At 40.5% G+C, this 23,691-nt stretch overlaps 1 protein-coding gene across 1 annotated transcript in view; it reads right to left on the reverse strand.

Annotated features, from left to right (window-relative positions):
- Positions 1–10,311, reverse strand: part of TTC1 (tetratricopeptide repeat domain 1) — a 54,712-nt gene extending 44,401 nt beyond the window's left edge. Inside the window, exons 1-2 of the mRNA XM_028106504.1 lie at positions 10,224–10,311; positions 8,514–8,878 (exon numbers count right to left, since the gene is read on the reverse strand). Of these exons, the coding sequence (XP_027962305.1) occupies positions 8,514–8,846 (333 nt within the window). The 5' untranslated portion in view covers positions 8,847–8,878; positions 10,224–10,311. The remainder of the gene's footprint in view (positions 1–8,513; positions 8,879–10,223) is intronic.
- Between the last annotated feature and the right edge of the window lie 13,380 nt (positions 10,312–23,691).

The raw sequence follows: 23,691 nt of genomic DNA on the forward strand, positions 1-23,691 counted from the left end.
TAAATGGGCTAAATGCCCCAATCAAAAGACACAGGCTATCAGATTGGATTAAAAAACAAGACCCATCAATATGCTGTCTGCAAGAGACTCATTTTAGACCCAAAGACACCCCCAGATTGAAAGTGAGGGGGTGGAAAACCATTTACCATGCTAATGGACACCAAAAGAAAGCTGGGGTGGCAATCCTTATATCAGACAAACTAGATTTTAAAACAAAGACTGTAATAAGAGATGAGGAAGGACACTATATCTTACTTAAGGGGTCTATCCAACAAGAAGATCTAACAATTGTAAATATCTATGCCCCGAACATGGGAGCAGCCAATTATATAAGGCAATTAATAACAAGAGCAAAGAAACACATTGACAACAATACAATAATAGCGGGGGACTTTAACACCCCCCTGACTGAAATGGACAGATCATCTAAGCAAAAGATCAACAAGGAAATAAAGACTTTAAATGACACACTGGACCAAATGGACTTCACAGACATATTCAGAACATTCCATCCCAAAGCAACGGAATACACATTCTTCTCTAGTGCCCATGGAACATTCTCCAGAATTGATCACATCCTAGGTCACAAATCAGGTCTCAACCGGTACCAAAAGATTGGGATCATTCCCTGCATGTTTTCAGACCACAATGCTTTGAAACTAGAACTCAATCACAAGAGGAAAATCGGAAAGAACTCAAATACGTGGAGGCTAAAGAGCATCCTACTAAAGAATGAATGGGTCAACCAGGAAATTAAAGAATTAAAAAAATTCATGGAAACCAATGAAAATGAAAACACAACTGTCCAAAATCTTTGGGATACAGCAAAGGCAGTCCTGAGAGGAAAGTATATAGCAATACAAGCCTTTCTCAAGAAACAAGAAAGCTCTCAAATACACAACCTAACCCTACACCTAAAGGAGCTGGAGAAAGAACAGCAAATAAAGCCTAAACCCAGCAGGAGAAGAGAAATCATAAAGATCAGAGCAGAAATCAATGAACTAGAAACCAAAAGAACAGTAGAACAGATCAACGAAACTAGGAGCTCGTTCTTTGAAAGAATTAATAAGATTGATAAACCCCTGGCCAGACTGATCAAAAAGAAAAGAGAAATGACCCAAATCAACAAAATCATGAATGAAAGAGGAGAGATCACAACCCACACCAAAGAAATACAAACAATTATAAGAACATATTATGAGCAACTCTATGCCAGCAAATTAGATAACCTGGAAGAAATGGGTGCATTCCTAGAGATGTATCAACTACCAAAATTGAACCAGGAAGAAACAGAAAACCTGAACAGACCTATAACCACTAAGGAAATTGAAGCAGTCATCAAAAATCTCCCAAGAAACAAAAGCCCAGGGCCAGATGGCTTCCCAGGGGAATTCTATCAGACATTTAAAGAAGAATTAATACCTATTCTCCTGAAACTGTTCCAAAAAATAGAAATGGAAGGAAAACTTCCAAATTCATTTTATGAGGCCACCATTACCTTGATCCCAAAACCAGACAAAGACCCCATCAAAAAGGAGAATTACAGACCAATATCCTTGATGAACATGGATGCAAAAGTTCTCACCAAAATACTAGCCAATAGGATCCAACAGTACATTAAAAGGATTATTCACCACGACCAAGTGGGATTTATCCCTGGGCTGCAAGGCTGGTTCAACATCCGCAAATCAATCAACGTGATACAATACATTAACAAAAGAAAGAACAAGAATCATATGATCCTCTCAATAGATGCAGAAAAAGCATTTGACAAAGTACAGCATCCTTTCTTGATCAAAACTCTTCAGAGTATAGGGATAGAGGGTACATACCTCAATATCATAAAAGCCATCTACGAAAAACCTACAGCGAATATCATTCTCAATGGGGGAAAAGCTGAGAGCTTTTCCCCTAAGGTCAGGAACACGGCAGGGATGTCCACTCTCCCACCACTGCTATTCAGCATAGTATTAGAAGTCCTAGCCACAGCAATCAGACAACAAAAAGAAATCAAAGGCATCCAAATCGGCAAAGAGGAAGTCAAACTCTCACTCTTTGCAGATGATATGATACTTTATGTGGAAAACCCAAAAGACTCCACCCCAAAACTGCTAGAACTCATACAGGAATTCAGTCAAGTAGCAGGCTATAAAATCAATGCACAGAAATCAGTGGCATTCCTATACACCAACAACAAGACAGAAGAGAGACAAATCAAGGAGTCGATCCCATTCACAATTGCACCCAAAACCATAAGATACCTAAGAATAAATTTAACCAAAGAGGCAAAGGATCTGTACTCAGAAAACTATAAAATACTCATGAAAGAAATTGAAGAAGACACAAAGAAATGGAAAAACGTTCCATGCTCATGGATTGGGAGAACCAACATTGTGAAGATGTCAATGCTACCTAGAGCAATCTACACATTCGATGCAATCCCCATCAAAATACCATCCACTTTTTTCAAAGAAATGGAACAAATAATCCTAAAATTTGTATGGAACCAGAAGAGACCCCGAATAGCCAGAGGAATATTGAAAAAGAAAAGCAAAGGTGGCGGCATCACAATTCCGGACTTCCAGCTCTATTACAAAGCTATCATCATCAAGACAGTATGGTACTGGCACAAAAACAGACACATAAATCAATGGAACAGAATCGAGAGCCCAGAAATGGACCCTCAACTCTATGGTCAACTTATCTTTGACAAAGCAGGAAAGAATGTCCAATGGAAAAAAGACAGTCTCTTCAACAAATGGTGTTGGGAAAATTGGACAGCCACATGCAGAAGAATGAAACTGGACCATTTCCTTACACCACACACAAAAATAGACTCCAAATGGTTGAAAGACCTAAACATGAGACAGGAGTCCATCAATATCCTAAAGGAGAACACAGGTAGCAACCTCTTCGACCTCAGCTGCAGCAACTTCTTCCTAGAAACATCGCCAAAGGCACGGGAAGCCAGGGCAAAAATGAACTATTGGGATTTCATCAAGATAAAAAGCTTTTGCACAGCAAAAGAAACAGTCCACAAAACCAAAAGACAACCGACAGAATGGGAGAAAATATTTGCAAATGACATATCAGATAAAGGGCTAGTATCCAAAATCTATAAAGAACTTATCAAACTCAACACCCAAAGAATAATCCAATCAAGAAATGGGCAGAAGACATGAACAGACATTTTTCCAAAGACATCCAAATGGCCAACAGGCACATGAAAAAGTGCTCAACATCGCTCGGCATCAGGGAAATCCTAATCAAAACCTCAATGAGATACCACCTCACACCAGTCAGAATGGCTAAAATTAACAAGTCAGGGAACGACAGATGTTGGCGGGGATGTGGAGAAAGGGGAACCCTCCTACACTGTTGGTGGGAATGCAAGCTGGTGCAACCACTCTGGAAAACAGTATGGAGGTTCCTCAAACAGTTGAAATTAGAGCTACCATTCGATCCAGCAATTGCACTACTGGGTATTTACCCCAAAGATACAAATGGAGGGACCTGAAGGGGTACGTGCACCCCAATGTTTATAGCAGCAATGTCCACAATAGCCAAACTGTGGAAAGAGCCAAGATGTCCATTGACAGATGAATGGATAAAGAAGATGTGGTATATATACACAATGGAATATTATGCAGCCATCAAAAGGAATGAGATCTTGCCATTTGCAACGACAGGGTGTTATGCTTAGTGAAATAAGTCAATCAGAAAGACATGTATCATATGACCTCACTGATATGAGGAATTCTTAATCTCAGGAACAAACTGAGTGTTACTGGAGTGGTTGGGGGTGGGAGGGATGGGGTGGCTGGGTGATAGACATTGGGGAGGGTATGTGCTACGGTGAGCGCTGTGAATTGTGCAAGACTGTTGAATCACAGATCTGTACTTCTGAAACAAATAATGCAACATATTTTAAGAAAAAAGAAAAAGAAGAAGATAGCAGGAGAGGAAGAATGAAGGGGAGTAAGTCAGAGGGGGAGACGAACCATGAGAGATGATGGACTCTGAAAAACAAACTGAGGGTTCTAGAGGGGAGGAGAGTAGGGGGATGGGTTAGCCTGGTGATGGGTATTAAAGAGGGCACATTCTGCATGGATCACTGGGTGTTATGAACAAACAATGAATCATGGAACACTACATCAAAAACAAATGATGTAATATATGGTGATTAACATAACAATAAAAATTAAAAAAAGTATATTAAATATAAATAAAAATTCCCCAATAATCACATCCCATATCAGTCCAAACTATTCTGTATGAACATATTTTCACATAAGTTTTTAATTTAAAAGGAAACATCACTCTATAACCTGCTGTAAAGGGAAAACACCTTGTGTGTCTCCTCTACTGTCAAAACTCACAGGAACACTTCTGTGAGCAGATACGTGGGAGTTTCCCCTACACCCAACAACTCCAACTCTACAGCAGACACCAGCTGCTGTCCTGCAACTTAACTCAATTTGGACACGATCCACCTGAATATAGTGTCAGATCCTACAAATTAAAGGCTCGGTGCCACAAGACTAGCCCCAACCCCACCTCTACTTCAGATGCCAACTGCAAGTCCAGGCTGTCACCTCTGCTTCTGAGGTATGGGCTATAAATTGGAAGTTCCCATGACCTCTTCCTCAGGTGCAATTAAATTGCTAAAGAGGCTCACAAAACTCAGGAAAACAGTTCACTTACTAGATTACCAGTTTATTCTAAAGACTGTAACTCTGGGAATAGGCAGCTGGAAGAGATGCACAGGACAAGGCACGTGGGAAGGGGCACTGAGCTTCCATGCCCTCTGGGTGTGTCACCCTCCTTGCACCTCCACAGGTTCACTCAATGTGGAAGCTCTCTGAACCCTTCTTTTGGGTTTTTAATGTAGGTTTCAGTACATAAGCACGACTGGTCAAATCACTGTCTCCAAGTGATTACCTCAACCTCCAGCCCCCCGTCCCCTCCCCAGAGGTGGGGGTGGGGTAGGGTGGCGCTGAAAGCTCCAAACTCTTGACAACCAGACCTCATTCTTGGGGACTTTCCAAAAATCACCTCGTGTGTGGTTGAAAGAGACTTGTTATAAGTAACAAACTACACTCTTATCTCTTATTAGGCAATTCCAAGGGTTTTAGGACCTCTGTGCCAGGAACTGGACAAAAACCAAATACCTATCTCTTATTATAAGCCATAGTATCACACCTGTTTAATTCATTTAACATTACAGGCATTTTTTTCTATGTCAATATTAAGATTTCTTTCTTTTTAATGACTGCATAATATGCTGCTGCATAAAAATGGCAAAAATGTTTAAAGTAATACCCTTTGTTGAACATTATTTCTAATGTTCAAAATTATGAATGATGCTGCAACTCATCTTTATACATACATCTGTACACATCTCTAGTAACTTTCTTAAATGACTAAAGAGAATCAGAGGTTTAGCTGTGCTGTCCAATATGGAACGCACTAGCCACATGTGACTATTTAAATGAACTGAAATAAAAAATTTTAAAATTCAGTTCCTTAGCTCTACTAGTCACATTTCAAATGCTCCAGCTGATGACTATTAAAATGTGGTAGCCACTGTATTGAAGAGAGTAGATATAGAAAATTCCCATCATTGCAGAAGGTTCTATTGATAGCCCTGGTCTAAAGAAACATCCATATAAAAATTTGATACCCGTATCCCACAGAAATGACGGAGCACTTTAAACTCTCAAAATTAGTACATGCACTCCTATGTCCTCTCATTGTTGACATCAGATAAATATGAAACAGTGTTTCAATTTGCACTTAAGGATTATTAGTGAGGGGGGCCTGAGTGGCTCAGTCAGTTAAGCCTCTGACTCTTGGTTTCAGCTCAGGTCATGATCTCAGAGTTGTGAGATCGAGCCCCATGTAGGGCTCCATGCTCAGCAAGGAGTCTGCTTGATGACTCTCTCCCTCTACCTCTCCCCGTGCTTGCATATGTGTTTGTGTGTGTACACGCGCACGCACTCTCTCCCCCCTAAATAAATAAATAATTAGTGAGGCTGAAAGTCTTCATATTTTTGGCCATTTGTGTTTATTTTGTTGTTGTTGAATTATCTCAACTTTGTCTATTTTAAAAGAATCATAGGTATCCTGTGTTTCAGATGACCTATAAAACCAAAACGTATGTGTAGTGAAGAGACATTTCTTCATCCGTTTTGCTGGTTTCCTAATAATTTCATAAAGATATTTATCAAAACAGCATAAAACTACCTAAGAGAGTAGTACCACAATTAGGTAAAGGCAGTCTGTACTCTTCAGATGTTGTTTCCTTAGTGGAGTTAATATAACAGGGGCTAACACCACAGCACATTGTTTCTATGAGATATTGTTATTCTTATAAATTTTCAAATTAAGCTATGAAAACATAGGTTGATATACAAATATAAAATGTTTGTATTTGAAAAGTAATTATATTTACACAAAAGTCTGGAACAGAAAAAACCAACCTATCAGGAATCAGAACAGTGGGTTCCTGGGTTGGTAGGGGTGGAAAGATGGAAGGAGTGGTGAAGCACACAAAGGGAGTTTCTGGAATGATGGAGATGTTCTGGATCCTGATAAGGATGTTACACAGGTGCATATAGTCAAGACTCCCTGAACTGTACATAGAACTTAAACAGTTTCACTATATGTAAGTTACATCTGGTTTCTCTTCAGATCACATAAATCTTTCACCTTTTACATCTTAATTTTTAAAAGGAAGAAAAAAGTTTAAAAGGTATTGTGCTAGTCAGAATATTCAACTTATAGGCAATAAAATTATTTAAAATACTTATAGAAGTTAAAATGTGATTCCTGGCCAGGAGACACAACGTTTTACTAAATTGGGGGATGGGAAGCAGAGCCAAACCACACAACTGTCAAACCAATGGCACTGTAGAAAATTCGGTATCAGGGCAAAAAAAAAAGATATATTAAGTATTAAGTATCAGAAAAGCATTGCTAACATTTTAACATAGACATTTAATCAACATTTCTAAAAAGTCTGCACCAGTAAAATGAAAGCTGAACCAAACATTCACTTTCTGGAAAATCATTTCACTAATTATCGAACAGTATACGATTTAATATTCTGAGCCATTTATGCTGAGGTAGTTTATGAAATTGGCTCATTTTTGCCTTTTATTCTTCTCTTCTGGTGGCACACATTAGTACAAAAGCTAATACATGCACGTTAAAACTAGTAGACTTGAAAATGAAAAATGCCTAAGGAGAGACAAGATTCTCCTCTCCATGTCACATTACCTCCCCACTCCCACTGTAACAATGCACATTAGTATCCCGCCCGTTACCCAAATAGCATAACCTGTTTAGTGAGTGAGTTCTTCAGAAGCCTAAGCTACAAATCTCATTCAAATTCTTTGCAGACAAGCTCAGATATTATGGTAACCCTTTAGATGACCTTGCTTATGAGATGAGAAGGAAGGATATGTGGGGGATACCAAGACTTATGTCTCCAAAAGTGAAGGCTTGCCCAGTTAAGAATGTGGCCCAGGGGCAAAGCAGCAGGAAAGTGTACATTTTATTAGTGTATCTGCTTTGTAGAAAGACAGCTACTTTTGTTATTAAATTTACATTATACTTTAGAATCAAACAGATCTGGGTTTGAGAATCAGTTCTGCCATTTATCAGATGTGTGATCTTGGGCCAGTTACTAAGTTCTGTTCTCTACTGGGGAATGCTAACAGTATGTCTCATGGGTATGTTGTGTAGATTACATGAAAACACAAATAATTTTTTAAGCTCAGTGGCTGACACACTATAGGTGCTTAACAAATAATAACACTATCACACAATTCTGTTCCTCAAGAACGCTATGTAAATAACACAGGCCCCAGTCACTGCCCTCTGCAACCGAACTACCTAGGATATTCAGGTAGTCATTTATTGCTATCAAAGAATTAACACAAATAGGCAGCATACCATAATTCTAAAGTCTGACCAAAAAATGTCCCTTACAGGAATTTCAGCAGTCAACCATCAATAAGGTCATTTTTTTTTTTTTTAAAGGGGCGGGGGGTGCAGAGAGGGATGGAGAGAGAGAAAATCTTAAACAGGCTCCATGCCCTGTTTGGAGACTGATGTGGGGTGTGATCTCACGACCCTGAGATCATGACCTGAGCGGAAATCAAGAGTCGGACGCCTAACTACTGAGCCACTCAGGCACCCTGATAGGTCATTTTAAAAAAAAAGCTAAAAGGTATAAATAGGTTAGGAAAAAAATTATATAAGACAGACTTAAGAACTCAAAGTCGACCAAAGAAAAAAAAAAAAAGGAAATGTTTGCTAAGCAGAGGCTGAATGTTTCCCTGCCATGCTACTGATTTATCTCAGCTCCATCATTACTGAAGCAAAAAGGACACAGACGGGCACGTTACTCTTTACCACAGATGACCCAATCTATGATACCGTTGCGGCCACATTTATTCAATTTAAAAAGCAGTTTATGTGGCAGATCGTGCACAATAAATATTTACCTGTTTCTCCTCAACTGGCATGTTTTTTTCCAGTTCTATTAGGTATTCTTCATCAAGTTCAGAGGAATTCACATTATCATCAGGTTTGTTCTCAACCTTGTCTGCTCCTGGCTCCTCCTTCTCAAATGAGGCACTAAGATCATGAAAACACTCCTCTTCTCCCTGGTCTTCCTGGGAATGAGCCGCAACATCCTTGAGCAGCTTGCTCTGGAGATGGTGATCTTTGGGACTGGAAACCGGAGGGGTAGCACACTCTGCTTCCTGTGGATCTGTAACTTTCAAACCATTGAAAAGATCCTCTGGAGCCCTACAGTTCTCTGACTTCTCCCCCATGCTGTATCAGTGAGGGAGGTGAAGCCAAAGCTCTGGGAAAAGAGAAAACATGTTAGGTAATGGTGCTTATACAGATATCCACCACTTTCCAAAAGTCCACCATACGCCACTTAGCTTTTAACAGAGACCTACGTTAGTATGGTAACAGTTTTCATAAAAGTGAACATCCCCTTCAGATTTCTTTCAATCAGTGAAAACAGGTAAATATTAATGTAGGTTTTTCATAAAAGCAAAGTAGTATAACTCCGCCTTTTGGAAAGGGGGTGTGTGTGTGGATAATCTTTGCTTTAGACCATTTCAGCTTAGGAAAGGCTTGACAGGAATGCTCAACTTTTGGATAGCAGGACAAACCTGTATTTAAAAAAAAAATCCTACCTATCACGCATGAACAAACTTCTGCATCAAAACACAAAACATACCCTAACTTCCTTTTGCTGAAATCCATTATTAAAAAATTGGTTATATAAGTCCATAAATAATGCCAAACATTTTACTGACTCCTTTCAGAATTTCATATTAGCAAAAAGAGAACGGTTTTAATGTGGCTCTTCCTCTTTCCACTGCTCGAATTTTGTCGGGGTAGCAAAAAACAGGATAAGCTAAAACAACGGCAAGAAAAATGAAACGGCCCTAATCTTTATTCGGAATTAATAGCCAGGTCGTAAATAAAAAAATGCGGGCCTGCCTTTCCAGCACCACCGTATGAAGCTCAAGGATAAGTTTCCGATGGAGCTCAAAACGCAATCGGTGCCAAAACAGTGATCGTCAGCTTCACCCAAATGTGTGCTATAGAACCAACGCAGGTTATAGTGGAAGGGGAATCCTGGCGCAGCTGGTCCTACACAGGATCTCCGTGGGGGTCAGACTCAGGCACTAAAAGAGTGGTTCTCAACCCTGGCTAGACAACATAATACTTGGGACGCTTTAGCAAGTACTGCTGCCCAGATCTTATTCTCCACAGATTATGATTTATTGGTCTGGCCTAGGCCCAGGACACCTGTATTTTTAAAAAGGCATCCCAGGTGATTTTAATGTACAGCCAACTGAGAACCACGGCTGTAGAAGCTGAGTCAGACCGTCAGCAGCCCCGCCCCCTCACCCCTCTGGTCGCAGCAAAATCACGCCAACGACCCCTTGTGTTGCGACAAGGGTCCGAATTCGTCCCAGCTCGTCCCAAGAAAACTTCGAACAGCAAGATCTTAATACTAAGACTTCGCCTCCACAGCAATGTTTTGTTTCTCCCTGCCCCCAGATCTAGTGGAAGAACGCGAGTTTGAGTACCCAGGGTTAAGGCGGGGCCACCCTACGTTTCCCAACAGTTCATCCTCTAGCTGAGTCCCTCAGAGCCAAAACGGACAGTCCCAGGTAACTACTCACAGGTCCCCAGCTCCTCTAGTCTTCACCTTCCCAGTCTCCGGAATCTTCTATTTCCGCTCAGTCAAGTGCACTTCCCTCGGCACCAACCAATGGCGACGCCGTTGGCAAAGCATCGTGGGAAATGTAGTGGAACTCTCGGGGAGAGAGCGCGTCGCTGTCGCGTTGTGTGACGCCTTGTACGGACTGAAATGCGAGTGACGGTTGCCATCTTGGGTTACGGCGAGACTCCGCATTGCTTAGCACAGTAGAAAAAGCGGCTGTCTCCATGCTGTTACTTTTACTCCTTCACTCTGGCCTCTTATGCGAGCAATGTATAGAGGAATCCTGAAGCATAAACCTTGTCCAAAATAGTTTTCTCTCTAATGGTTCTCAAAGTGTGCCTTTCCAGGGGCCCATTACTAGATCAAAACAGTTTTCATAATAATACTAAGTTATTTGCCTTTCCCACACCCCTTTCATGAATACAATGTTTTCCAGAGGCTGTGTCATGTGATCGCGCAATGGATTGAATGTAGGAACTATGAGAATCCAGCTGTCTTCTATTAAGCCAGATATTTGCATAAATGTAAAACAATGCTACTCTTCTCACTATACGGCTTTTTTGGTTTGGAAAATACAGTGATTTATAAAAAGAATATGTTGGCATATAATAGGTGTATTGTTGTCTTAAATTAATAAATATTAAATATTTTTCAGCTCTAACTTCCAATACAATACAATTTCTAATATTGATAAGTATAACCCACATAAACAAAAGCTTTTTGTGGTCTTATATTAATAGAGTTAAGAGGTCCTGGAACCAAAAGCGAACTGTTGCCCAATGCATTCATTCAAGAAATGTTTATTGAATCTTTATTAGACTCCATTACATTCCCATGCTGGGAATACAGAACTGAAATATCTGTTAAGGCAGCCTGAAAGGTAATCAGCAATAACAGCAGAATAGTTTTCTGTAATTCACAGAACCTATTGGAGAGATAGCTGGGAGGGGCTTTTTTCAGGAAGGATATCAAACTTGTTTTTTGAATTTATGTCTAAATGAGGTTATGCACACTCTTGCATTTTCGTGTAAGTCAAAAGCTTTAATATACAAAAACAAAAATATGTATCAGAATTTTGGAAACTTTTAATATTTAAAATTTTTAAAATGCTGCAGGAACTTAAAAATTTTTCAGTACTTAGGCTTCTTAAGACATTTAAGAAGTCTGGTTAGGTGCTAAGAGATACAAACTTCCAGTTATAAAATAAATAAGTCACAGAGATGAAAAGTACAGCATAGGGAATATAGCTAATAATATTGTAATAATTTTGTATGGTGACAGATAGTGACTACAGTTACATGGTGAGCACTGAGTAATGTACAGAATTGTCGAATCACTATATTGTACACCTGAAACTAATATAACATTGTATGTCAACTGTACTTCAATAAAAATAAAAAATAAGTTCTGTTAATTAAATTCTGGTGCAATAGAAAGGCTATGAATTTTGGAGCAAAATTAGTAAGTAAATAAATAAAATAAACTTGAGTTACAACGTCAGCTTTTTTACTTTACTAGCTGCCCAACTTTGAATGATAATTCTAGTAACAGTTATTGATTATGTGTTTATTAGGTGTCACATGCTGTGAAAAATGCTTTATGTGGATTATTTGAATTCTCATTCTGGCTCTGCCACTTGACTAGCTGTACAACTGTGATGTAAATAACTTAATGCTTCTAAACTTTGATATATAAATTTGCCCCAGATGTAGAAATTGGGTTGGGTAACGATGGTATTTTGGTAGAAAGTTTGGGAGAAAGAAATGATATAATTTAGAAGACAAGGTGCACAGGGCTTGACACATAGTGTTTAATGAATGTTAGAGACAATAATAATATGTGACAGACCTTGTGACAGTTGCTGGTTACAGGAAACCTAATAAGGCACTGCCCCTTCCCTCCCCATTCTGGGGAGCTCACTGCCTATTGGGGGAGGGGAAGATTGGGGATAAGATAAAAGCACTACTGAGCTTGAAGGAAGAAGCAATTCATTCTCTTTTATTTATTTATTTTTTTAAACCATGAAGAGCCAACGTCCAGTTGGCTCAGTTTGGTAAGTCTTCACTAATAAGATATTTGAGTTATGCTATAGAAAGAGCAATAGTTCATTAAGAGGGAAAAAACCAGGGAAGGCTGAGGGACATCATAAAAATCTCAGGAATATTTTTGGGAATGATATGTAGTTGGATGTTGCTGAGGTATCGGAGCACAAAGCAAGAAACAAATTTTTACAAATGGAAGTCCACCCATCAGATCCTGGAAACTTGGAAATTTTGTCTTTAGTGCTCATAGCCACTATGTAAAAGGAAAAGAAATGTTTTTCATCTAGAGGGCTGTTCTGTTGTTATTTTCCCAGGGCAGAGACCATGTCTGTCTTGTTTACAGTTTTAAGGGGTCAGTGAACATCCTGTTATCACATGGGTGACTGATTCTCTTTCAGGAATTTATAGCCAAAACACTGGGTAACTCGGGGCTCTGATGAGTTGTATAAAAAGATTTCGAGCCTTCTGGAATCATCTTATAGGATTATTGTAAGAAGTAAATGGTGTCATGTCTTATCTAAAACACAAGCAAAGTGCTCAAGATAGAAAAAAAATGCTTTAATATTAACAGCGCTTAGTATGGATGGTAAGTTCTCAGTAAACATTAGCGGTCATTGTATTACTATTATTAATGAAGTTCTCACAGTATTATCAATATTATGATCAATTACTAACAGTAATGGTAATTTGATTAATAGCATTACTCATGATAATCAATATTAATAGTGATAATATTTGTGAAGTTTTCATTTAAACCCCCCAGACAGAAGACTGAGCCCCTAAGTATGTTGAAAGAATGGAAGCTGCATATGAATGAATGAATAATGAATGAATGCTAGACGTCATACAAGACCCTGTGGTGTGTACAGGAGAATAGCAAAGGAATCATTTTCTCTTTGCTTTTCTTTCTGGAGCAGCTGGATGATTTCTTACTGGCATGGGATGATACAAGAGAAGGAGTCTTATACTCAAGATGGTCCTTTGGGTGACTGGCACGACAATGGGCTTACTGTCCAGTATGGTGGGTAAGAGTATAGGCTCTGGAGTCAGACTTCCTCGGTCTGAATCCCTACTCTGCCTCTTAACAGCTGTGTGATCTTGGACAAGTCACTGAACCTTGATATCCACCTCATAAGATTTCATGAAGCTTGTTTTCTTTATTTTAAAGAGTTTATTTATTTACTTATTTGAGAGAGAGAGAACGATCTGAGGAGCAGAGGGAGAGGGAGAAGCAGACTCCCTGCTGAGCGGGGAGCCCAACGCAGGGCTCAATCCAGGGACCCCGAGATCATGACCTGACCTGAAGACAGACACTTAACCCACTGAGCCACCCAGGCGGCCCGATGTCATGCTTAAATGAAATAATGAACCTAAAGCACTTCCTACAGACCCTCGCACAAACTTTAACATAAACTAAATTGCTTTGTGGAGAATCTGCAGGCAGGGATGGAAATCACTCCTGCCTCCCCTGGTGAGTTATGTACACACACCATGTTAAACTTTTGGAAGGCTCCGTGCATCTGCCCTCCCTGGAGCTAGAGATTTAAATCTATGCTAGAGTGACTCAGTCTTTTCTGCGCCCAAAGTGGATATATTCATACCATGGGGCCTACTGAGTCCTGGCTTTAAAGATAAAGCTTTATCCTCTGGAATCCTCTAAGTCCTGAACTCTGTTCTCCATGTTCCCCCAGAGTTGGGGTGCACGGACTTGCCAAAGCAAGGTCCAGCATCCAGGAATAGCCAGGGATGCCAAAAGAATTCCTTGAGGATGAGAGGTATTACATAAAATACGTAATTAAGATGTAGATCCTGTATTCCTATAGTGTTTCCAAAAGATGCTGTTGCTTTTTATTTTTTCCCGGTTCCAGTCTTCAAATTGAGATTTCCGATAGGAGACATAGTCAAGAGCTAATGTTCTGTGCATTTAAATTGCTAGGTTTGTTCCTGTTTTCCCTTAGATGAGCATGTCTAATAGCAATACAGTGTGAGCCACATATGTAACCTTCAACTTTCTAGTAGCAGCATTAAAAACAGTAAAAGAAGGGAAATTAGTTTAAACAATATTTTCTTTAACCCAATGTGTCTAAAATGTTCTCATTTGAACATGTAATCGATATAAAAAATAAGAGAATATATTCTGTTTTTCATACTAAGTCTTTGGGATCATGTGAATATTTTACTGTCATAGCACATCTCAATTTGAACATTAGGCTTTCATTGAAAATGCTTGAACCTGTACTCAGATTTCGTAAAATTTACAGTTATGTAGATTCACAAATCCAAGTTTTTCAAGTATACTTCCCAATGACTGAATCAAATATTAATCTTTAAATTTTATTGAAATTAAGTAAAATGAGAAATTTAAGTCCATGGTTGCACTAGCCACATTTCAAATGTTCAATAGCCACATGAAGCAAGTGTCTACTGTATTAGGCTCAGACTTTCCAGAACATTAGCTAACTAACATTCAGAGAGAACTTATATGTGTCAGGGGTCGCGCTCATTATTTTACATTTGTAATTATAGGTAATCCTTACAATGACTCTGGCCTCCTTCACTGTTGTTTCTTACAATCCCTTCACCATGCAGTAACCAGACTGATCTTCAAAAACATGAATCCTGGGGCGCCTGGCTGGCTCAATCAGTTAAGAGTCAAACTCTTGATTTTGGCTCGGGTCATGATCTGAGGGTCACGAGATCCAGCCCGGCATTGGGCTCTGGGCTGGGCGAGGAGCCTGCTTGAGATTCTCTCTCCCTATGCTCCTCCCTGCCTGCTTGCACTCTCTCTCTCTCAAAACAAACAAACAAACATGAATCCTGTACAAGTCTTAACTGTTTGCATTGACTTTCCACTCTGGATTAGAATAAAATCCAAAATTCCTCATCGTGATTCTAAGGCCCATGAAATCTGGTCTCCACCGACATGTCTGACCTCATTTTGTGCCACTGTCCCTTTTGGATACTATTCTACTTTCTGCTCCTAAAACACAACAGTGTTTGCCCCATCTCCAAACCTTTGTACTCAATATTCCCTCCGCCTAAAGACATTAAGAGCCCTTCCCGTGGTTTGCTCATTTTCATTCTTCAGGTCTTGCCTTAATATCACTTAAGTAGCTCACTCTATTACATCACCCTGTACATCTCTTTTATATCATTTATCATGTCTGTAACAATCTTGAGTATTTATTTACTCCAGTATTATAACTCCCTTTACTAGACCATCAGAACTACAAGAGATTTGGCTGTCTTTTTTGCTGTGTAATTCCTACAGCCTAGCACAGTCGCTGGCACTCAATAGGCAATCAGATATTGTATAAATGGATGACATATTATTATTATAAATAAGACTGAGGCTCAGAGAGGTTAAAACTTTTCCCCAAGGTCACCCAGCTAATACAACAGAACAAGAACATAAAGTTGGATCTAATCACAAAGTCTGTATTTTTCTAAAGAACAAAAGTGGTGGACAGATAGAATAAACTTAACTGCAAAATGGAGTGATTTTGAAGGTGATTTATTTCTATAAAAATATAAGTGGATATATACTTGGCAGGAAAAGTCAGTAGTTTTTTAGTGTCAAGCAAATGGCTCAGAGCCTGGTTAAAGACGAGGTCTTTAGTACTTGTGATGGATGGATGAAGGTCCCATATAAAATGGAGACTGACTGTCTTGGAGTGAGTCATCCAGAAAACTGCCAAAGCAAGTATCCTGCACCCACTTGCCTGACTGCCCAACACCCCCTTTGCCCTCAACCTTGGTCATTTGGACCCAGAGAGGGAATTTGTGCCCCAACCACAAATGGAATGACTGACCTCGTACATTTTTTCTCTTGGGACTCATCAGCTGGATCAAACAATTTTTTTCTGAGTTAGGAACCATACTTCCAAACTCATTTTGCTGTATTAAATGTCAATGGCCACCTTAAAGCATAAAACATTGTATTCATGATGTACAAATCTTTCCAAGTCCAGAGGGCCAATTTTGGTCCAGCAGGTGGCAAGGGCAGTAGTCAGAAGGAAGAAGGGGACATTTGTTGAGTGCCAACCAAGTGTCAAGCACTTGCTGAACATTTTCCTCTGTCATTTCTCTCGTTGGATCCTCCCAGGCTCCCTTTGAAGGGGAAAGAACCTTTTCACTCCCGAAAGGAGACCACTTCCTTTGTCATCCTCTGTTCAGATCAAGGCAGAGACAGTGGATATTTGGATAGCTAAGTAAAGTACAAATTCCTCAGCAAGAAGCTCAATCCCAGGATTCAGATTTCAGCTTGGAGGCCCCTGCTCTGGGGGCTCGCATTTTAAAGAGGATGCCTCTAGACTTACCCTACCACTCCAGTGACTCTCTGACAGCACTCCATTTCACAAATCATGGCATATTAAAAAAATTATTGTCGATTATTTTACTTACCTCTTATGTGTGTTTTTTTTTTCTTTTTTCTAGAGAGAAAGTATAGCAGAGTTTTAGAGCAGAAGTTCGCAAACTTTTCTGTCAATGGCCAAGTAGTAAATATTTTAGACTCGGGGGCATACAATCTCTGCTGGACTGCTGTTGTCACGTGAAAGCAGCCATAGACACCATGTAAATGAATGAGAATATCTCTGTTCCAATAAAACTTTATTTACAAAAGCAGACATCAGGCTGGACTTGGCTGGAGGGCTATAGTCTGCCAACCTGTGTTTTAAAACACAGACTGTAGCATCACACTGGGCAAGACTGAATAGCAGCTCAGCCCCTGACTAGTCCTGTAAACTTGGACAAGCTCCTTAACCTCAATAAGGTTCTGATTCCCCCCCAAAAAACATGGGGATAATAATAGTATTTTCCTTCTAGGGTGATTGGGAAGCATACATAAATTAACTTATGTAAAGTACTTAGAACAGAGCCTGTCTTTAAGAATGTTCAATGTTATCAACGTTAGTCTTTATGTTTCACAGGGGCAGGGACCAAAAAGTAGGCAGCCAGGAAACACTTGTCAAGAAGTGAATGAATGAATGAATGATCTCCTATTAGCCTCAGGATGGAAAAAAACAGGATTTACTCTCTGTTGATTTTTTTTTTAAATAGGAAGTAGGTTTTTCTTTTTCTTTTTTAGTAGCATAAAAATTTTCCCCAAGTCTAACCTTTAGCTAGGTTCTCTACATAGCTCAGACCCCAGTATCAGACTAAAATTCTCTCAAAGCCAGAAGAAAATGCAGTCTCCCTTGTGCAAACCAAATATTCTCCCCAACAAAAACATCCCAGAGTATGTATTTCCATACATCCTTGGGAAAATTGATCAAAATACCAGCTTGTTTAGGAAGCATCTTTCTTGGCCAAGCTGCCCACCTCACAGTATCCTGTGTTTTTGAGTTCAAGACTGTGAAAGCCCTCAGTACTATCCCAAACATAATTTGAGGTCATTTCTAAGATATAATTTAACAAATAAGATATTTGTAGAGCTTTACTTTGCTATTTAAAACATTAATTATGGCCACCTTGGAAGGCTTCTTGGATGAATAAATACATAATAAGTATTCACAGATATTTTAATGGCACAGATTAGGAAGGAAACCAACTTTCCCAACTTCCCTGTTATTTGTCCAATTATCCCTATATTTAGAGATGACAAAGGAAATGACTGGTTGATCCATGACACTTCTAAACCATGGTATGTTGGCTCAAATTTTTCAAAAAGTCTAAGATAATTACAGCTATATGACCTATTGGTGAGATCTCATTTTGTCTCCTTGTGGTCTTCAGTAGCTTCAGCTAAGTGCACTTAAGGAGTCTTTCCCCAATTATTATTGAATTTTATACTAGTTCAGTCTCAATTTGGCACCAGAATATATATGGCTAGAGCAGCACACTTATCCAGAAGTGATAGAAAAACATCAGCATCTCTGGAAAATAGGTCTAAAGTTGAATAATTTAACAACACTCAAGATTTACTTAGCATTTCAGAAGGGACCCTGTGTCTTGAACATGCATAAGCTTTGTATTTGAGTGTGCCTAATGTAATTATTTCGGTTCTCCTAGCAGCTCTGGGCTAGGCAAAGCATGTATTATTCCCATTCTACAGAAGACAAAACTGAGGGGGACTTGTTCAGGGTGCCCATGATAACTAGTGGGAGAGTTTCATTTACAGCCAGAAGGACACAGAAATATCATAGTTCAGGGGTTCTTCATCTCATTTGTTCTATGGACTCTTTTGGCAGCCTGCTGAATCCTATGGACCCCCTTTCAGAAAAATGTTTTTAAGTGCATAAGACAAAATACACAGGATTATGAACAAAATAAATTATATTGAAATACAGTGACTGAAATATTAAAAAATACATTTTGTGATATATATATTTGTTATATATGTATATAATTAACCTATGAAATATGGCAGGTATAATAACTACCATAATTTTGCAGGGGTGATGAGCATAAACAATATTTTAACATATCTAAAACAACTATAATATGCTATAAAATGTCTGTGATTTCTTTTGGTGAAGAAGTCTCAGATTCTGTTAATATTACTGTGGTCTGTTGCCTACAGTCATAATAAAAGGAGATGCTAGGGGCGCCTGGGTGGCTCAGTCGTTAAGCGTCTGCCTTTGGCTCCGGTCATGATCCCAGGGTCCTGGGATCGAGCCCCACATCGTGCTCCCTGCTCAGCGGGAAGCCTGCTTCTCCCTCTCCCACTCCCCCTGCTTGTGTTCCCTCTCTCGCTGCGTCTCTGTCAAATAAATAAATAAAATCTTAAAAAAAAAAAAAAAGGAGATGCTAAAATTCAACTAGAGGTCAGTGAAAATAAGAATGTACTATTTTTCCCCATTCAAATTCCTCACCCTCCCCGCCATGGCCCTATAGGGGTCTGTAGACCTCAAGTAAGAACTCTTAACTCTAGTCCACTCCCTCATAAACAGATGAGGAAACTGAGGGCCAAGGAGGGAAAGAGATTTATCTGGAATGACTCAGCCATATACCAGCAGGGACTAAACTAGAACCTGGGGTGAGGGCGCCTGGCTGCTCTGTCCATAGAGCATGCAATGCTTGATCTCAGGGTCATGAGTTCAAGCCCTACATTGGGCGTGGAACCTACTTTAAAAAAACAAACAAACAAACAAAAAACTAGAACCTAAGGGTTGGAAAGGCCTTCCTTACAGGGCTGTTATGAAGGATAAACACACAATAGTCATCTTGCAGAAAAGAGCGTCCATGTGACACAGCCGAAGCACACAGATGGGACTTTCTGGAAATCCCCTTAAAGGGGGAAGAGAGCCAGCCCTTTGCCCTTGTCCCTTTCCTCTTTGGGAGTGGAAGAGGTACATGATGGCCACATTAGAAGGATGGTACAGGCAAACACTAGAAGGGATGGGTCTTTCCCAGCAGTATGGGGCGGCCACACCATTCTTGGACTGCCTACCTCCAGACTTCCCACGTGGGAGAAAAACGCAATCTTCTGACTATTCAAGCCTCTGCTACTTGTGTTCTTTTATGCACAGCCAAACTTACTCCCTCACTGACACAATCCTCTTTCTGGCTGGGTGACGGAGCCTCTCCAAGCTCTCCTCTAGAAGAGCCCCATTCAAGGTTGCTTGGTGAGGGTTCAAGGCTGAGAGGACTTAAGGCAGTGCCTGGTCCAATTTCAAGTGCACAGAAAAAGACAGCTGTTATTACCATTACCGTTTCAGTGCCCCATGGTTCAGTGTGCTTTCTACCAGACTGGCTCTGAGCTTCCAAACCACACACAGCCTCACCAGCCCACCCTACCCTCCTGCCGTGGCTCTGCTACACAGGCCTCCAAGTCAGCCTTGATTTAATGCTTATCATGTCTCACTTGATGAAAAATGCTGACAGAGACAAAACACCTAATAATTAGTGGCTAACACACACAGACATGGGACAATTAGGTGGTTTGTATAAATTCAGGGACTAAGGCAACTTCTCTCTATTCCTCAGGTTTCTTGCATCAGCCCTGAGAATGGTTTCGGCCAGCAGTACTGACTTCCCAGGAAGAACGTGGCGTGGGAAGTGATTGGAGAGGTTGTGGGGAGGTTGAGAAGGACCCTTCAACACCAAACGCCACCCCCGCCCTGCTCTGTGGCCACTGTGCTGTACCTTCTGCTCCCAAAGCTGGGGTCTGCGGGCAGTCAGGGCATGCGGAAGCCCATGGGCCTTAGGAGGGGCCAATGGGTAAAGATGCAGTTGGGGTTCCCAAAGATGCACTTGGCCTACAGACTTGTCACAGGACAGTGCTGTTTCCCCACTGGGTCCTTTTCCTTCCCTTTGCACTGATGGCGTGGGGACCAAGTGGGATGCTAATGCCTGCCAAAGCAGGCTTCCTTCTCTGTGGGGCCTAGAAGTGAGGCACATGGCTCTCCACACTCTGCGCTGGTGGGGCCTCTGTAGATGTACTGGGGAGGCTAAAACTTGGCACCCCTTCCAATTAATATCCTTTTATTATCATTGTCTTTTCAAATAACACCATTTAGTGGAGTCTGGGTGGCTCAGTTGGTTAAGCGTCCAACTCTGGATTTGGGTCAGATCATGATCTCAGGATTGTGAGATTGAGCCCCACATTGGGCTCCATACTGGGCATGGAGCTTGCTTAAGAGTCTCTCTCCCTTCCCCTCAACACTCTCCCTCTCTCTTTCTCTCTCCCTCTCTAAAAAAATTAAAATTAAAAAAAAATTTAAAAAATAGTGCCACTTAAAAAATTCAGTAGAGGACCGGCTTAACTTGGAATCCCAGTGCCATTCCCCAGAAGTGACATTAACAACAGTGTGCTCTGTATCCTTCCAGAAGACTTCAATACACTGTTATGGACTGAATTATGTCCTCCCTGAATTCATATGCCAAAACTCTAACTCCCACTGTGACTGTATTTGGAGATAGGACCTCTAAGGAGGTAATAAAGCTTAAATGAGATTGCGAGGTGTGGCCTCACGCCAGTAGGACTGATGGCCTTAATAAGAAGAGGAAGAGACACAAGGGATGCATCCTCACTGAGAAAAGGCCATGTGAGGACACAGCAAAAAGGCAGCCCTCAGCAAGGCAAGGAGAGAGGCTTTGTAGAAACAGTGCAGATGTCTTGATCTTGAACTTTGAGCCTCCAGAACTGTGAGAAAATAAAGTTTTCTGTGATATTTTGTTATGGAAGCATGAGCTGACTAATATACTGACTTAATAATATACATACATGAGCAGGACAATTCATCAAAATATGAAACATGTGTTTAATCTCTATATTTTCCCCTTCCTCCTTTTATCAAGTAGGCAATGAGCTTTTGCAATTCCTTGGCCCAGGGGTGGCTAATGTGTACCTTCTCTTAAGAAGTTTTGTTTCCATTCCCATGAATACTGCATGAAAATACTTGTTTGCCCACATTTGCCCCAAAAGCAAATTGTCAAACTTTGCCCTGTAGATTTTATTCAGTGAGGATGAGGAAGAACTGATTTTCTATAAATAAAAATTCATAGACTCAGATAAATCACCCAGTAGTGCCCCCTTGCACTGGTAAAGCAGAATTAATGTTCCCAGAAAAAAATTCAGGAGAGCATCTTTCATTGTTCCACATACTTATTCTCTCTTTCAGTCTCTTTTGTGGTTGTTCTGAACTGGATAACTTTTGGGGATGCAGGTTAAAGGGTGCAAACTTAAGGTAATGAAACAAATCACCCACTCCTCAGAAACAGGCCAACACTATGCATTGTTTGGTTTCAGAATTTCAGCTACAGTGAGGTACCCATTGACTTTGTGAGCCTAACATCAATTATTTGCAGCATATTCTTGTTCTAGCCCACCCACATGGTTCAAAGGAATCAATCACTGTTTACCAGCAGGCACTTAGGAAGAAAAGAAATTCATTATTTTCTGGTGTGGACAAAAAGGAACAGCAAAAAATGGCATCAACTGTCTACCTTCCAATCTCCTGTCTCCTGACTTCAGGGCAGAAGATACGGAGGGATTGGGGTCCATTTTTTGGGGGAAGGGCTATTTTTCTGATGGAGTTTTCTTACCCAGAGTTAGTGGCTTCTGCTGGATCAGTGTTCAGATCTTGGATCTCCCCTCTCCCATGTCTGGGAGAGCTGAGGACCGGGTTGGTTGTGAGGAATGGTGCCGATGACCATGATGACACAAGGAGCAGTACAAGGATTTGACAAGGACCCCCATGCCTGAACTCCTCGTCTTGGCCCTCAGACTGGAGCCAGCTTCTAACTACCCATCTCTTCCACAGTTGTAAATAGGACTATTCTATCCTAGCAGCTGAGTTCATTTAGTGAGGGCTTTCTTTCAGCTGGGCTCTGCTAGGGTGTTGCTGAAAGCTATATTTTGATTTGTGACATATTTTGAGCCAAAATACAATCACTGTTTGAAGACCTATTTTTTACCTTTATTTTTAAAATGAGCAGAAGCATTTGTATGAGAATGTTCCCAAACACAGGCAGAACTAGAACATTAAGAAATATGCTCTATTCTGTGATTATCAACATTTTGTGGACTCTGACCAAACACGTACAGAGTTAGGTCTGTGTTAGCAAAGAGTGGATTTTTTTTTTTTTTAAGTCTCCAAGAACCATCTTCTGGAACAGGAATGAGACCAGTTAGCTTTTATACTAATTCATCCCAGGGATGTTTTAGCATTTCTTCTAGAGTCCCCTTGCCCCCAGGAATCTACACAGCTAGTCGGCTACTGAACCCAGCTTTCTACTCAAAAATCCCAGGGCTTTCAAGGCATCAGTCTGAAGGAATTGGGAACCCCTCATAATGTTTTCTCTTATCTAGGAAGATTTTTCTAAAGGCTAAAGCACAGACAGTTGTTTTTGTTATAACTTAAAATGAACAGCCCTTTAGATCTTAGATGTAGAGATGCTATTCATTTGGGGGCTTCTTAGTAATCACACTGCTCAGAGCGTTCTTGGAATAGGAGGGAAGACAAGAAAAAATTTGAGTGCTTGCAGAGTTATCTTGACCTCACCTCTCATGGAGACCGATCCTGCCAGTGGCATCCTCTTGGGAAGATAACTAGGACTAGTAGTGTAAGCCCAACTCATGAAGACCTCTTTCTAGAAGATTCTTTCACATCTGGAGGAGGAGGTAGGATTTTGGAAGCAGCAAGATTGACCAGGCATTCCGTTTGGCTGACTGCCATCCCTTCCCCTGCTGAGAACTTCTGTGATGGAGTCACAGCGCAGCTCCCCGTTACCTTCAGGGTCAGCTCGAAAAGCTTTGGACCAGAAGCCAGCTTCTGTCTGCTCAGCTTTAATTTCAAAACCACAGGCCTCCCTGGCTCACTCTCCTCATTCCATTACAGTGACACAGTGACAGGGTGGGGGTGAATGGGGGCTGCTACAATCTGAGTCTAAACCAGAACTCTGTCCATAGCCTATAATATCTCAAGGTCTGATGGGCAT

Source organism: Eumetopias jubatus, unplaced genomic scaffold (genome assembly GCF_037043125.1).
Source record: "Eumetopias jubatus isolate StellerSeaLion01/CBP00866 unplaced genomic scaffold, mEumJub1_p1.0 scaffold_5, whole genome shotgun sequence".
Lineage (NCBI taxonomy): Eukaryota > Metazoa > Chordata > Mammalia > Carnivora > Otariidae > Eumetopias > Eumetopias jubatus.